The following is a 15017-nucleotide window of genomic DNA, read 5'->3' as shown; positions in this document are numbered from 1 at the left end:
CACTACTCTCGGGATACCTGGCACCACCTATTTGTTACCCACATGCCTGTTTACATGTACCCTTGTGAGTACCTATTTTAAAGATGTATTAAATTTGTTTTAAATACTGCACTTAGAGTGGCGCCCTTGTTGTTCTTTTTCTTCTGAAACACAACTAACAATCCTCAGCCTGTTGGTCTTTGACGGCACCCAGAATTCCAACTTGTTCCACTTGTAAAACTGCGGGACCTTTTACCATACTAAGGCTCCAGCCATTAAACACCAGCTCGGAGACAACCCACACCCACAGTGCAACCATTACCGTATTCCAGCTAACCTTAGTTAACTGGAATAAACAAGAGGGGCACATACCACCGATGCGTCCCCCACACTTCCATCACTACCGTATTTTCTTCCACCGTCAAAAGACCAACCACTGCCACCGCCCACTAGGGTGACACCTTATCCTTGAGGGCCCCTCCACACCTGCAATGCATGTTGAATGCTGCAACCCCAGGGACCACAAATCAACACCCACCGCAGATAAATGGACCCCATCCCCCCTTAGGTACAGTCCAGTATCCGACTCCAATTCTAAATGGCGAATGACCATGCCCCCATTCTGAATAAAAAAATTGACCGACCACTTTATTAACTTTTATCCGAGTTTTATTAATTCTTGCTACCGAGCGCGCCATACGCCAAGTCGTCCGAGCCTCCATGTCGGACCACAGGACCAGCATATCCGGGAAGGCTGTACAGAGCCGCAGGAAATCGAATTTAACCTCCTTAATGAACTCCCCACTGGAGCGAACCCCCAGATCATTCCCACCAACATGGAGTACCAGAATGTCCAGTGGCCTGTCAAGCGTGCAAAGTGATGCACCTCGTGCACAACCCTGCTCCACATCATCCCCGGTACCCCCAACCAGCGGACACACGAATCCCTCCTGGAAATACCTAGCTGCCTGCCATCCGGCCTAACGTAAGCTCGCCTGGCCCCCCAAAAAACATAAGAGTGGCCCAAGATCCAGACGAGGCGTATCTGTACCCCATCTGAAAGAAAAGAACAAAACCTCTAGATAACACCCACACCACCATGAATACTAGCCCAGTATGATAAATTCTCCCCCCCCCGCACCATTTTTCAACAATTAATCAGCCAACAAATGAGTGCGAACGTAAGTGCGGAATCTTCTGGAGTCCTATCTCCCAATCCGCTTAACAGCCTCCTCATCCAACCCATACTGAGCGGCCTCTGTGACCTCCCTGATACGGAAGGAGTGCGAGGCATACTGTTTTTCCTCCAAACCCTCCGCCCATAGACCCTTCCGGAAAATGGCTATAGACTGAAACTTGGACAATGGAGACCCATCCCCATGTAACAGAAACGCCCCCCCACTATCGGGCGAACCTCCAAAAACTCCCTCACCACCCTCACCGGACAAACTGGGGAACCTGGCAAGGGAAGCAGTTGTACCCATGCACCCTTGCCCTCCTGGTCCATTTTTGACCTGTGCAGCAATACGCGCAACCTGTCCCTACTACAGATCACATCCTGTAGCCAAATACCCCCCTGAACCCTCCCAGACGGACTGACCAGCTCGCTAATCCGAAATGCCCCAAAAAAAGACCAGTGAAAAAGCCGCCTTGAATAAGGCAACTTCGTAGCTGGATGAACATAACAATCCCAGCCGTGCAAAAATGGCCTGCAAATTAGCAAAGGACACAGGTCGCCTAGCATCCCTGCGGTTATGTGACTTCTGATATCTTTTTACTGCCTGTCGAACCCAAAAATATTTTGTAAAATTCACCCCGCCCTGTAACTTAAAGAAAAATGCTAAGCCTGCCAGCTTCTTCTATATGGTGGACACCGACACACCCTGCTCAATGTTCCTAGAGACGAAGTAAAGGACCATCAGCCTTACCTCCGAATCTACCTGATCCACTCCAGCTAGCCTCAACATCTCCAATCACTCCCGCCATACCTCCGTGTAGGCTGTCCACGTAGCCACACTCACTGACCTCCTGATCCATCCAGTGATGGCTCCAAGGCAATCTCCCACAGCCACCCGGGACAAGGAACCCCCTATTGCTCGGCTGCTGGTGCCAGGTCTTGGAACCTGTCCCACTGAAACCGAGACAATGAGTCAGCTAGAGTATTGTCTACCCCAGGGAGGTGAACAGCATACAGAAAAATGTTCAATTGTAGGCAGCGAAGCACCATGTGGCGCAACAGATGCGGTTAATGACTTTAACCACTCCCATGTTGTCGCAATTCAACCAAATTTTCAAGTTTCGAAACAACTCGCCCCAGATTTCCATGGCCAGCACTACTGGAAAAAGCTCTAGGACCACCATGTTAGCGAGAAAACCTGCATCTAACCAGGAATGCGGCCAAGGGGCTGCACTCCAATGACCTTGGTAGAAGGCCCCATAACCTGAAGACCCTGCAGCATCTGTAAAAAGCTCCAAGTCGAAGTTGCTCACCGGCCCCGACATCCAAACCGATCTCCCATTTTACTCTTCCAAAAACGTGTGCCACACCCTCAAGTACACCTGATATTCCCGATTAAGACAAATAAAGTGTGTAGGGGACTTTATCCCCGCCGTAGCAGCCATAGCCATTTGCAAAAAACCCTGCCCATGGGGATAATGAGACATGCGAAGTTAAATTTACTCAACAGGGATTGTAGCTTCCTAAGCTGGATCTTGTGCAGTCCCAATGTCCCACAGATCTCCGCCTTGAGGGCCAACAATTTATCCTCCAGCAACCAACACTCCTTAGTGTCCGAATCGATCACTATGCTTAAAAAACTAAGCATGGTAGTCGGGGCCTCCGTCTTATCCTCCACCAAGGGAATACCGAATCTGCCGGCTGCAATGTGCTGTAATGTAGACAAAAGTATCCCACACACCTTAGCAGAAGGAGGCCCTACGCAAAGGAAATCATCCAAGTAATGGATGACGGAATTCATCCTTGATACGTCGCGGACCACCCATTCAACAAAGGAACTGAACATCTCAAATAAAGCGCAGGAAACTGAGCAGCCCATGGATAAGCAGTGATCTACGTACAATTCATCCTGCCAGCAGCATCCCAGCAGGTGGAAACTGTCCGGATGGACAGGGAGCAAACGAAGAGCGGATTCAACGTCCGCTTTCGTCATCAGAGCCCCTTTTCTGTAGTGGCAAAGCCAGCTAACTGCTGCGTCTAAAGGAGTGTATGAAACTGTACACGCCTCCGGATCAATGGCGTCGTTGACCGAACCTCCTTTTGGGAAGGATAGGTGATGGATAAGGCGAAACTTGTGCGGCTCCTTCTTAAGCACCACCCCCAGAGACGAAATCACTAAATCCGGCAAAGGCTTCACCGTAAAAGGCCCGCCAATGCGACCCATCGCTACTTCCTTACTCAGTTTTTCAGAGACCACCCCAGGATGTTGTAAAGCGGAATGCAAATTCCGCGCCATAGGCGGAACCGCACTCAAGGATGAGGGATCCTAAAACCCTCCAAGAACCCCTTCCGCAGCAACCCCGCAGCCTCACGGTCCGGATACCTATTTAGGAAAGGTTGTACCCTTTCTCCCCTCACCGGCGTCTTCCCTTTTGTTTCCAGACTCACCGGCACGTCCCCTGCCTTTTTTAAAACATCGGGACCTGGGATGAGAACCTCCACACCCGGAGCACTCATGTTTAAAACGACAGGAGCTCGCAAAATTGCAAGAGCCCTCATTGTACTGCCAACAGAAACCCCACTTCTTAGAATTGTTGGGAAATGGCCCAAAACGAGTTGATTCTTCCCAGGGTGGCCAGCTGCCTTGGGAGAATGGTAAATCTGGAGCACGGCAGTACAGAGACTCTCTGGGACAAAGCAGCGGTCACAAGGTTTCTCAGGAGGAGCATGGACCTGAGCAGCAAGAATTTTGTCACCCAAAGGAGAAGTAAGACTGGTGCAAACCGTAGCCAGAATATGATCAGGAGGAATCACAGGAACCGACTCCAACTTGGAAGTGGAGGAAAATTGTTGTGACAAGGCGTCAGCCCTTACATTCTTAGTACCGGGTAAGAATGAGACACTGTAATTAAAACTCGACAAGAAAAGAGCCCATCGCGCCCTTCTGGGAGAGAGAGGTGCTTAGCCTCAGACAAGAATGTGAGATTCTTATGGTCAGTAAGAATGAGAACTGGCACAGTGGTACCTTCAAGGAGATGCCTCCATTCTTTCAGGGCTAAAATGATCGCCAATAGCTCTCTGTCACCAATCTCGTAATTGCACTCTGCAGGTGACAATTTCTTGGAAAAGTAGCCACACGGATGCATAGCACTCTCAGAGTTAGGACGTTGAGACAGAAGGGCGCCAACTCCACTCTCAGAAGCATCAACTTCTAGGATAAAAGGCAACGTAGGATCAGGATGTGCCAACACAGGAGCAGAAACAAAGGCAGCCTTGAGACTCTCAAAGGCCTTAATGGACTCCGGAGACCAACTCTGTGGGTTACTGTCCTTTCTGGTCATATCAGTCAGGGGCTTGACCAGAGACGAGAAGTTACGAATAAACTTCTGATAATAGTTGGTAAACCCACGGGTCTGGGCCACTGTAGGACTGCGAAAGTTTATCTGGGTCCATCGAAAAACCAGCAGTAGAAATGACATAGCCCAGGAATTTAACCTATTCACGATGGAACTCGCACTTCTCCACTTTACAATAGACATTGTTTTCTCTTAGTTTCTGAAGCACACGACAGACATCTGTGTGGTGGCTCTCCAGGGACTTGGAAAATATGAGGATATCATTGGGATAAGCCACCACACATAACTGCAACAAATCTCGGAGGACATCGTTAATAGATTCCTGGAAAACTGCAGGGGCATTACAAAGGCCAAAAGGCATTACGAGGTACTCATAATGGCCTGTTCTGGTATTAAACACAGTTTTCCACTCGTCCCCTCCTTAATCCGCACAAGATTGTATGCCCTTCTCAAATCAAGCGTTGTGAAAACCGTTGCTCCTTTGAGGCGGTCAAATAACTCTGTAATCAACGAAATTGGGTAGGTATTCTTAATCGTGAAACGTTTGAGACCCCTATAATCAATACAAGGTCTCAGTTCACCTCTCTTCTTCTTCACAAAGAAGAAACCAGCACCAGCAGGAGACGAGGATTTGCGGATGAAACCTTGAGAAAGTGCGTCTGCAACATACTCCTCCATGGCCTTATCCTCCAAGACCGACAAAGGGTAAATCCGGCCACGAGGGGGTATGGCACCAGGTTGAAGGTCAATTGCACAATCATAAGGGAGGTGTGGAGGCAAACTACCAGCTTGACCTTTGTCAAAGACATCGCTAAAATCGCGGTACTACTCCGGCAGGGAGGAGAGTGAAGAGGTGCACAGGACCTTGGCTACCTTCTGGAAGCATGTCTCACTGCATTGTGGTGACCAGGAGAGAACCTCAGCATGGAGCCAATCAAAAGAGGGGTTGTGCCTCTGTAACCAAGGATAACCAGTGGAAACCTAGGTGAGGAAATAACTTGGAATTGGATTATCTCATGGTGAAGAGCACCTACGGCCATGGACAACGGAACCGTCTCATGAGTCACATGGGCAGGCTGTAGAGGTCTCCCGTCAAGAGCCTCAATGGCAAGTGGAGTGTCACGCAGCTGCAGCGGAATCGAGTGCTGCGATACAAAGACAGCATCAATGAACAGGCCTGCAGCCCCAGATTCAATTAGAGCTTGTATCTCGATGGACGACTCAGCCCAAGAAAGGATGACCGAAACCAGGGGCTTATCGTTCTGGATAACTGGGGACGAAACAACGCCACCTAAGGTCTGTCCATGACAGGACGTCAAGGTTCGGGTGTTCCCTGGACAGGTAGGACAAGACTTCAAAAAGTGACCTGCCAGGCCACAATAAAGGCACAATCTCTCCCTCCTCCTAAAGGCTCTCTCTTCCGCAGAGAGATGCGTGAAGCCCAAGTGCATGGGTTCATCTTCACTGACCGACTCGGTACCAGGAGGCATGGGAGGTGAGGGAGACACAGGTGGGACGGCAAAGCTCGGAGGGAAACGTACAGGAGGCTTCCGCAAGCGCTCCTTAAAGTCTGGAGTCAATGAGGATGGCAAACATGATCAACCTCTCCAGCTCAGTGAGTATATTTCGGGCTGCTATCCCATCCTTGATGGAATCCGAGAGACCATGAGAAAAAGCAGCCAAGAGGGCCTCATTGTTCCAAGCAACATCTGCTGCCAGAGTACGGAATTCAATGGCGTAGTCGGAACCGGTTCTCGTACTCTGTTTGATGGACATGAGGCACTTGGCAGCAGAAGCAGAGCGTGCGGGAATGTCAATTACCCTTTTAAAGGAGGCCACAAAGTCAGGGTAACTCAAGACAACAGGTTTTTGCGTCTCCCATAGAGGGTTTGCCCAGGCCAAGGCTCTCTCAGAAAGAAAAGATATCATGAAACCTACTTTGCTTCTGTCAGTGGGAAACGTCTGGGGCAGCATCTCAAAGTAAATCTCAACCTGGTTGAGAAACCCTCTGCATTGAACTGGATCGTCCCCAAATCGCTGGGGAAGCGTAGCGGAACCAAACATACCTCTTATAGAGGTAATACTTGAGGCGGGTGCCTGCACAGAGACTGGCGCAGCAGCAGGGACGGCCTGCAACTCAGGTTGTTCCGGAGCAGCCACAGTGGGAGTTTTCAGGTGAGCCGTGCCACTCAGGAGCTTTTGTAACGCTATGGTAAACTGATCCATGCGGTGATTTTGCTCATCCAATCTGGAAAAAATATTACCAACAAGTGGATTGACTGTATCTTCTGAATTCATGGCCTTCGCCTACTATCAGGAACCATGAATCATACAGAGACAGAAGTACAGTTAAACCACACTTGTTTAATAATATTAATAATAAGGTAAACGGAGTAAGCGTAGTCAAAACAAGCCAGAGTTCAGTAACCGGATCGGGTAGTCAGCCAAGCAAATGTCAGAGAGCCAGAGATAAACATAGTAGTACAGCAAGCAGGATCAGGAGCCAGAAGGAACGTCAGCTGAGCAAGTCTTCAACAGGAACGAAGCAGAAAGTCTCTGTGATGTTGACAAAGGGGAAGGCAGAGATCAAGTGAGCTGGACGACTTTAAGTAGGCAGGACTGACGAGCAGAATTAACAACAGCTGGGTAACTGTGTAGAGAAATGGGAGCTGGCAATTAGCCGACAGCTGAGCGGCCAGCTCAGAGAAGGAAGGGCTGAGCCCAGCCCTGACAGAGCCGCATCCAGAGGCTGATGTCCTTGTGGTCCCATCAAAGGGAAGGACGGACAGCCCTCCTCTGCCGGAACTGTTCATCATACCGCAAGCAGATCCCCCGTATACTCTATGGGCCTCCCTGACAGCATCCATATAACAAAAGAGCACTGAACAGTGCTCTGGGTTCTTCTCCCCTATGACACTTGCCATAATGGCAAACGCCCGTAGCCAATTGGCAAAAGTCCTCAGTACTGGTTTGGAGCCCGCGCTGAGGACATGAGGCGCATCCAGAGGCTGATGTCCTTGTGGTCCCACCGAAGGGTAGGATGGACGGCCCTCCGCTGCCGGAACTGTTCATCGTACCACAGCCAAGCAGATCCCTCGTATACTCTATGGGCCTCCCTGGCAGCATCCATATAACAAAAGAGCGCTGAACAGTGCTCTAGGTTCTTCTCCCCTATGATACTCGCCATAATGGCAAACGCCTGTCCTCGGTATCAGTCTGTACCGCCGCCGTTCCTCATCCTCCTACTTCGAGTCATCGGGCTTAACCCTATCCAGGTTAAACTTCTCAAGAGGTAGCAGGGAGAAAATCTCCACGTACTCACCCTTGCAAATCTTATCCTGGACATCCTGCTATAAGTATGCCTCTAACGGCCCTTCAAAGCACACATAAACCTCGCACTTAGCTACGTCTGCAATCTACACAGCGTCCACCTTTCCCGGCAGCTCCTGCGAAGTTTCGGCCTTCTCCCCTGGGGCCGCAACAGCAGCCACCTGATCTGGGGGAGATACTTCGGGCCCCGTGGTAGTGGGTGCTACCGCCGTAACCAGGGGGAGGGGAGGAGGTACCACACTGGGTCCCATCCCTATCCCGTCCACGACTACTCCGCCACTCGGCTGAACCCACGGAGCCACCTGCGGGGAATTGCCCCCTTTCCCCCCGCAAACCAATGCACCAAATCTCGCAGCCCCCTAATAAATCCTGCAACTGCGCATCCGTGCTGGATGCGGCAGGTGCATCACCGGCCACCTGTGGGCCGGACCCCACCCGCGACGTGGCACCGTGGGGAGCTACCACGCTCCCATCAGCTACCCCCAACAAACTACCCAATACATTGCCAACAGAGCTGTTAAGTAAATTAGTCGACTTACCAGGCTGACTGGGGGGACCCCCAACAGTCCCTGCAATGCGTCTTCTTAGAGCAGGACAGTTCACCCTCTGACCGCACTTCTGGGATCTGTGCGAGGAAGGCCCGGATGCTGTAGATCGGTGCCGTACCTGGCTCTGCCTCCCCACACCGGATCCGCCCATTGATATGCTGTGCAGACCTCCAGCACGTAAAGTACCCCGGCCCGCTGTCTCCGCCTTTTCCTTGTCTTTTCCACCCCTCTCTCTCCTGGCAGGGGTTGTCGCCGACACATTGGAGCCACCGGGTGCGGCTGGTAACGGCCAGGCGGCCGTGACATTGCTCCTCCCACGCCGAGACTCCCCCTTTCCACAGAATCAGAGGGGGAGGAGTCCGCTAGCTCTGGACAGTGACGCCGTTTGGGCGGAGGAGGCGTGCACACGCTTCCTGGTGCCCCGCCCGCCAAGCTCCACCTACACCGAGGATTCCATCCAGGTCCACCACCTGCGGAAGCTTGTGATCGCGTCGCCGGTGGTCCTGACGGGTCCCGGGCGGGGCTCCTACACTGGCGCAAAGCTGGGGGGGGGTCCAGGGGAAAAACACTCCGGCGGCCAAGACTGCCGGGAGCATGGGATGTCCTACCCCCCCACTACTGACCCGAACGCTTGGTCCTCTAGCAGGGCAGATACCTGGCTTTAAAGCTCTGGCTCCTTGGAAGCTGCCGAAGCCCGCAGCCATGCCAGGATCCTGTCCACCCAGGCCATACTCTGATATTTCGTGACAAGCAGCAGCGTGGAATAAACTGCCTACTTGTCACCTGTCCCTCCTCTGCTGCCCAGAAGACCCCACCTATCCCTTAAATAAACTCCAACAAACCCCTCCTCATCCTGTTACTCCAACCAATCCTACCTCTCCCCTATTCTCCACCTACAATCCTTAACCCCATAGTTGCTTCCCCTTCTCACCCTGTCATGCCGCCCCTGCACTATCTTTCATTTATTCTCTCCCTCCGGGCTTTACTGTTCAGTTGTGCCCTGTACTTTGGCCAATCAGAATGCAGGTATTACAAACAGTAAAGCAAGAAAGACAAGTTGTGATGTCAGAATGCTTGTAACTATTCATGAGTTTTTGTGCATCACATTTCTTCTTTTGTATGATTACAAAGATGAAAGGAATTAAAAATGTATTATAAGGACATGAATATGGGATCTTGGTCATCAAGGTGACACAGTAAAACTGACCTATGGGTTCACATCAGTAAAGTCATTGCTACTTTAGGCCTGGTTCACACCTATGCATTTTTTTGTGCTTTTTCAGTTTTTCAGAAACACGCTACAGTCCATTTACCATGGTTTCCTATGGATGTAGCTCACATCTGTGCATTTTATGGAAAGTGCCAGGGATTTTTTTCTGTTTTTTGGTTCCATAGACTTCAATGGATCAAAAATGTGTATCGAAAAACACAAACTGCACCTGGAATATGCAAACTGCAACCTGCATAGGTGTGAATCAGGCCTATTTCACTATATAAGCTCAGTTTACTGTTAAAAATACGTATGAAATGCAAGACTTCGGTGGGTGTAAAAAGATGTCCGCTTGCTGCCTTCTCACTATAGGCTTACTGCAGGCGAGTGTGGGTGTACCAAGATGGCTGCAACAAAACATCACTTCCGTTGCATTTTCTAATGAGTAGCGGCTTTCTGACAGGACACCGGAATTGGCTTTGAACGAGTCTCCGCTACGCTAACCCAGGAAGCGATGACTGGACATCACTTCTGGTTTACCTGGCTGTCAATGGCACCATTTTTTGAAGATTTTAGGTATTCAAAAACGCAGATCTTGGCGTTTTGAATACTTTCAAGTGCAGAGGAGGGATTTGAGGTCTTTTAGACCCCAGATCCCTCCATAAAGAGTACCTGTCACATGCCTATTGCTGTCACAAAGATGTTTACATTCCTTGTGACAGTAATAAAAGTGATATGAATGTGAGTTAGGGACCTTAGATTGTAAGCTCTTGAGGGTAGGGACCGATGTGAATGTACAATGTATATGTAAAGCGTAAATTGATGGCAATATACAGTATCTCACAAAAGTGACTACACCCCTCACATTTTTGTAAATATTTTATTCGATCTTTTCATGTGACAACACTGAAGAAATGTCACTTTGCTACAATGTAAAGTAGTGAGTGCAGTGTGAGTAGTACAGTTTGTATAACAGTGTAAATTTGCTGTCCCCTCAAAATAACTCAACACACAACCATTAATGTCTAAACCGCTGGCAACAAAAGTGAGTACACCCCTAAGTGAAAATGTCCAAATTGGGCCCAATTAGCCATTTTCCCTCCCTGGTGTCATGTGACTTGTTTGTGTTACAAGGTCTCGGGTGTGAATGGGGAGCAGGTGTGTTAAATTTGGTGTTATTGCTCTCACTCTCTCATACTGGTCACTGGAAGTTCAACATGGCACCTCATGGCAAAGAACTCTCTGAGGATCTGAAAAAAAGAATTGTTGCTCTCCATAAAGATGGCCTAGGCTATTAGAAGATTGCCAAGACTCTGAAACTGAGACTGCAGCATGGTGTCCAAGACCATACAGCAGTTTAACAGGACAGGCTCCACTCAGAATAGGCCTCGCCATGGTCAACCAAAGAAGTTGAGTGCATGTGCTCAGCGTCATATCCAGAGGTTGTCTTTGGGAAATAGACGTATGAGTGCTGCCAGCATTGCTGCGGAGGTTGAAAGGGTGGGGGGTCAGCCTGTCGGTGCTTAGACCATGCACCGCACACTGCATCAAATTGGTCTGCATGGCTGTCGTCCCAGAAGGAAGCCTCTTTTAAAGATGATGCACAAGAAAGCTTGGTTTGCTGAAGAAAAGCAGACTAAGGACATGGATTACTGGAACCTTGCCTGTGGTCTGATGAGACCAAGATAAACTTATTTGGTTCAGATGACGTCAAGCGTGTGTGGCGGAAACCAGGTGAGGAGTACAAAGACAAGTGTGTCTTGCCTACAGTCAAGCATGGTGGTGGGAGTGTCATGGTCTGGGGCTGCATGAGTGCTGCCGGCACTGGGGAGCTACAGTTTATCGAGGAAACCATAAATGCCAACATGTACTGTGACATACTGAAGCAGAGCATGATCCCCTCCCTTCAGAGACTTGGGAGACTGGGCCGCAGGGCAGTATTCCAACATGATAACGACCTCAAACATACCTCCAAGACGACCACTGCCTTGCTAAAGAAGCTGAGGGTAAAGGTGATGGACTGGCCAAGAAAGTCTCCAGACCTAAACCCTATTGAGCATCTGTGGGGCATCCTCAAATGGAAGGTGGAGGAGTGCAAGGTCTCTAACATCCACCAGCTCCTTGATGTCGTCATGGAGGAGTGGAAAAGGACTCCAGTGGCAACCTGTGAAGCTCTGGTGAACTCCATGCCCAAGAGGGTTAAGGCAGTGTTGGAAAATAATGGTGGCCACACAAAATATTGACACTTTGGGCCCAATTTGGACATTTTCACTTAGGGGTGTACTCACTTTTGTTACCAGCGGTTTAGACATTAATGGCTGTGTGTTGAGTTATTTTGAGGGAACAGCAAATTTACACAAGCTGTACAGTCACTACTTTACATTGTAGCAAAGTGTCATTTCTTCAGTGTTGTCACATGAAAAGATATAATAAAATATTTACAAAAATGTGAGGGGTGTACTCACTTTTGTGAGATACTGTATATGTACCTTAAATAATAATAATAATAATAATAATAATGTGAAAAAAATAAAAAATTGAAGCAACAGTGTAAAAAAAAAAAAAAATGTTTTTAAATTAAAGAAATAAAAAAGTTTAAAGTGCCCGGTGCCTGCGCACAAAGGCAAACGCGTTTGTCGGTCCCGTACACATGCAAACAGCGATCGTCCCACACATGCGAGGTATCGCCATGAACGTCAGATCATGGGCATTAATTCTAGCACCAGACATCCTCTGTAAATTTAAAGTGGTAACCTGTAATGGATTTTAAAACATTGCCTATAGATTGTAAAATTGACGCTGTTTGTCGCCGCTGTGCAGGCGTGCACCATTTTAAAGCGTGACATGCTTGGTATCTATTTACTCGGCGTAACATCATCTTTTATATTTTTTTTAAAAAATGGGTTATGCATTATGTTGTTTTGCATTAAAATTTAAAAGTGTATTTTTTCCCACAAAACTTGTGTTTGAAAAACTGCTGCCGTGTGACATAAAAAATTACAAAACCCACCAATTTATTCTCCTTTGCTTAAAAAAAAAAAAAAAAAAAAAAAATATATATATATATATATATATATATATATATATATATATATATATATATATATATATATATATAATGTTTGCGAATTCTAAGTAATTTTCTAGCAACAAAAAAAAAAAGATTTTCACATGTATACAAAAGTGTCAGTAAGGCCTGGTCTTCAGGTGGATAAGGTTAGCAGGCAGAGTGCTTGTAGTCGTGATTTTTCCTTTTCATTCGGGGGATGAGGTTCCTCAGATACACGGTGTGGGTCCTGAGAGGTTTATTTTCTATTGTTTAGGATACTTCTTGTACTATTTGTATGACAGTGTTTTAATGCAGTCTGTAGTGTTGAACATGACTGTGACTGGAAGGGGCACAGTGAGTGCTGAGGTAGAACTTCTCCACACTGGTGACCCGTGAAGTAACTAGAGCCGCCGGGGGTCATGTGACTGCAGCCACCTCCCACACATGTCGCCCAGTCAGGGGGTGGCGGGGAAGGAAGCTCGGACACAGGTTGTTGGTAGGAGGCAGAGCTCCTGTTAGGGAGATGTCATGAAGTTGTGTGTCAGTTAGGGGGCGGTGCTGAGTCAGTGAGAGGAACTTGTCTCCTGTATGCACATTTCCCGCACCTCCTCCACCTGTCCGGCCGGTGTGTGCTCTGCTCTCCTCACTGAGTCACCTGCCCGGCCTCCCTCACCCCTCCCGGGGGCGGCACATGACTGGCAGCCCCGGAATAATCCTCTTGTAAGCGTCTGAACCCGGAGCCGGAGTGTGACCGAGCGGAGTACATGAGAGGAAGGCTGCCGGAGGAGCCGCCATGCAGGACATATCGGACTGCCTCAGCCTGGAGGCTCAGAATGTGGTAAGAGAGCTGAGTGTGTGCTGGTTGGGGGCAGAGCCCACCAGGGGGCGCCTTACTGAGGAGTGGGGTCTCTATGGGTCTGGGTGGTGTGGAAGTACAGGGACGTCACCCAGTGCTGACCACACACACCCTGCAATCTGATTGTACAATCACCATGTAATACAAGAGCCCCACTGACCGCATACAAATGACTACTTGTGATTAGTGGGCCCCATTCACACCTGTGTGTTCCCACACCTTATACAAGTGGATGGGTTACCTCATGCTGTCATGTTAGAAACTTGATTGGGAAAGACTCGGTTCACAATGCTGCTACCTGCAGTGCGACTTTGTGTGCTGATTTGTTAGCGACTTGATGTGACTTTCAGGGAATACCCGGGTTTATTCTTCCTGTAACATCAGATCTAAATCACATCAATAATATAGATGAGGATCCGACCTGGAGGTGACTTCCATTAAAGTCTATGGACACAACAAGTCACCTTGAAGTAGTGCAGGAACCTTTTTCTAATGTCGGAATAACTTCAGTAATGTTGACAGAGCTCTCATTGACTAACATGGGATTTCACATGTCGCTTCACTTGGGGGTCTCACAAGTCGGATCCCAAGTCGCGGCAGTTTGATCTGGGGGGGATTGACCGATATTGGTTTTTCAGGGTCGATACCGATACTTCAGCTGTCTTTTATGCATATTCTGTTAATCATCGTCACCTGCAACCCAGATGCAGCTTGCCATTTTCTCAATGTCCCGATGTGCAGCTGCAGAGATCGGGAAATGTCTCGCTGCCTGTGATTAGCGCAGCGCCGTGCCGACTTCCTGGCGGGCTGAGCACGCGGGGTGTGCGAACACGCCGGAGCTCATCCTTATTTGTCACTACTTCTGGCAGCCTCTCCCTAGCGGTGTCCGAGTGGGTGAACTTCCACATCTGGTCGGTGAGAGATGATGTAACGATCTGTCCAGAGCAGCCTTCATGGCCCTGGTGTGGGGGGGGGGGGACAGTGGTGATGTCATCTCTCTGCTGCACCGCTGGCAGAGATTGGCAGAGACTGCAGCAAGTGCCACACGGGGACTGGGGGAGGAGGTCTGACCAGTATCGGTAAGTTAGTTTCTGACCAATACCGATTATTTGAAAAATGTGAATATCGGCCCCAAATAATCGGTCGACCCCTAGAGTGAACCAAAACCTAAGGAGCTTCTACTATATTGTGTTGGTGGATCTAAAAGATTGTATGATGGTTGTACAATCAGATTGTAATGTGTGTGGTCAGCTACTAAAAGCCATGACAGGAAGGGCCTGTCTGATCCGGTTTGTTATCATATTCCATAGTTTTGGTAAACATAAAGGAGATTGTTCAGAGCAGCTGATCTTAACCAGAGCCAGGGGCATCACACCACATCTGTTTATCTGTCTGTGAAGGTTTTTTTACAGGAGCAGTTTTGGGGGGGGGCGGCTGCAGGTAAAACCACGTTGAGCTGCTGTTTTACTGCTCTCTCTTTAGGCTCCATTCATACTTGTACGACTCTGAAGT

At 48.9% G+C, this 15017-nt stretch overlaps 1 protein-coding gene across 30 annotated transcripts in view; it reads left to right on the top strand.

Annotated features, from left to right (window-relative positions):
* LOC141146869 (uncharacterized) overlaps positions 1–15017 on the top strand; it is a 204109-nt gene that overhangs the window by 57581 nt on the left and 131511 nt on the right. Inside the window, exon 1 of one of the 30 annotated variants that reach the window (XM_073633603.1) lies at positions 13085–13487. The exons of 28 other annotated variants lie outside the window; for them this stretch is intronic. In XM_073633603.1, coding sequence (XP_073489704.1) covers positions 13443–13487 — 45 coding nt within the window. In that variant the 5' untranslated portion in view covers positions 13085–13442. Of the gene's footprint in view, positions 1–13084; positions 13488–15017 lie in introns of those variants that run through there. One more of the 30 variants, XM_073633612.1, reaches the window with a different exon arrangement.

Source organism: Aquarana catesbeiana, linkage group LG06 (genome assembly GCF_042186555.1).
Source record: "Aquarana catesbeiana isolate 2022-GZ linkage group LG06, ASM4218655v1, whole genome shotgun sequence".
In the NCBI taxonomy this organism is placed as follows: domain Eukaryota; kingdom Metazoa; phylum Chordata; class Amphibia; order Anura; family Ranidae; genus Aquarana; species Aquarana catesbeiana.
Note: the sequence above shows the minus strand (reverse complement) of the source record. Positions and strands in the feature narration are given on the sequence as shown.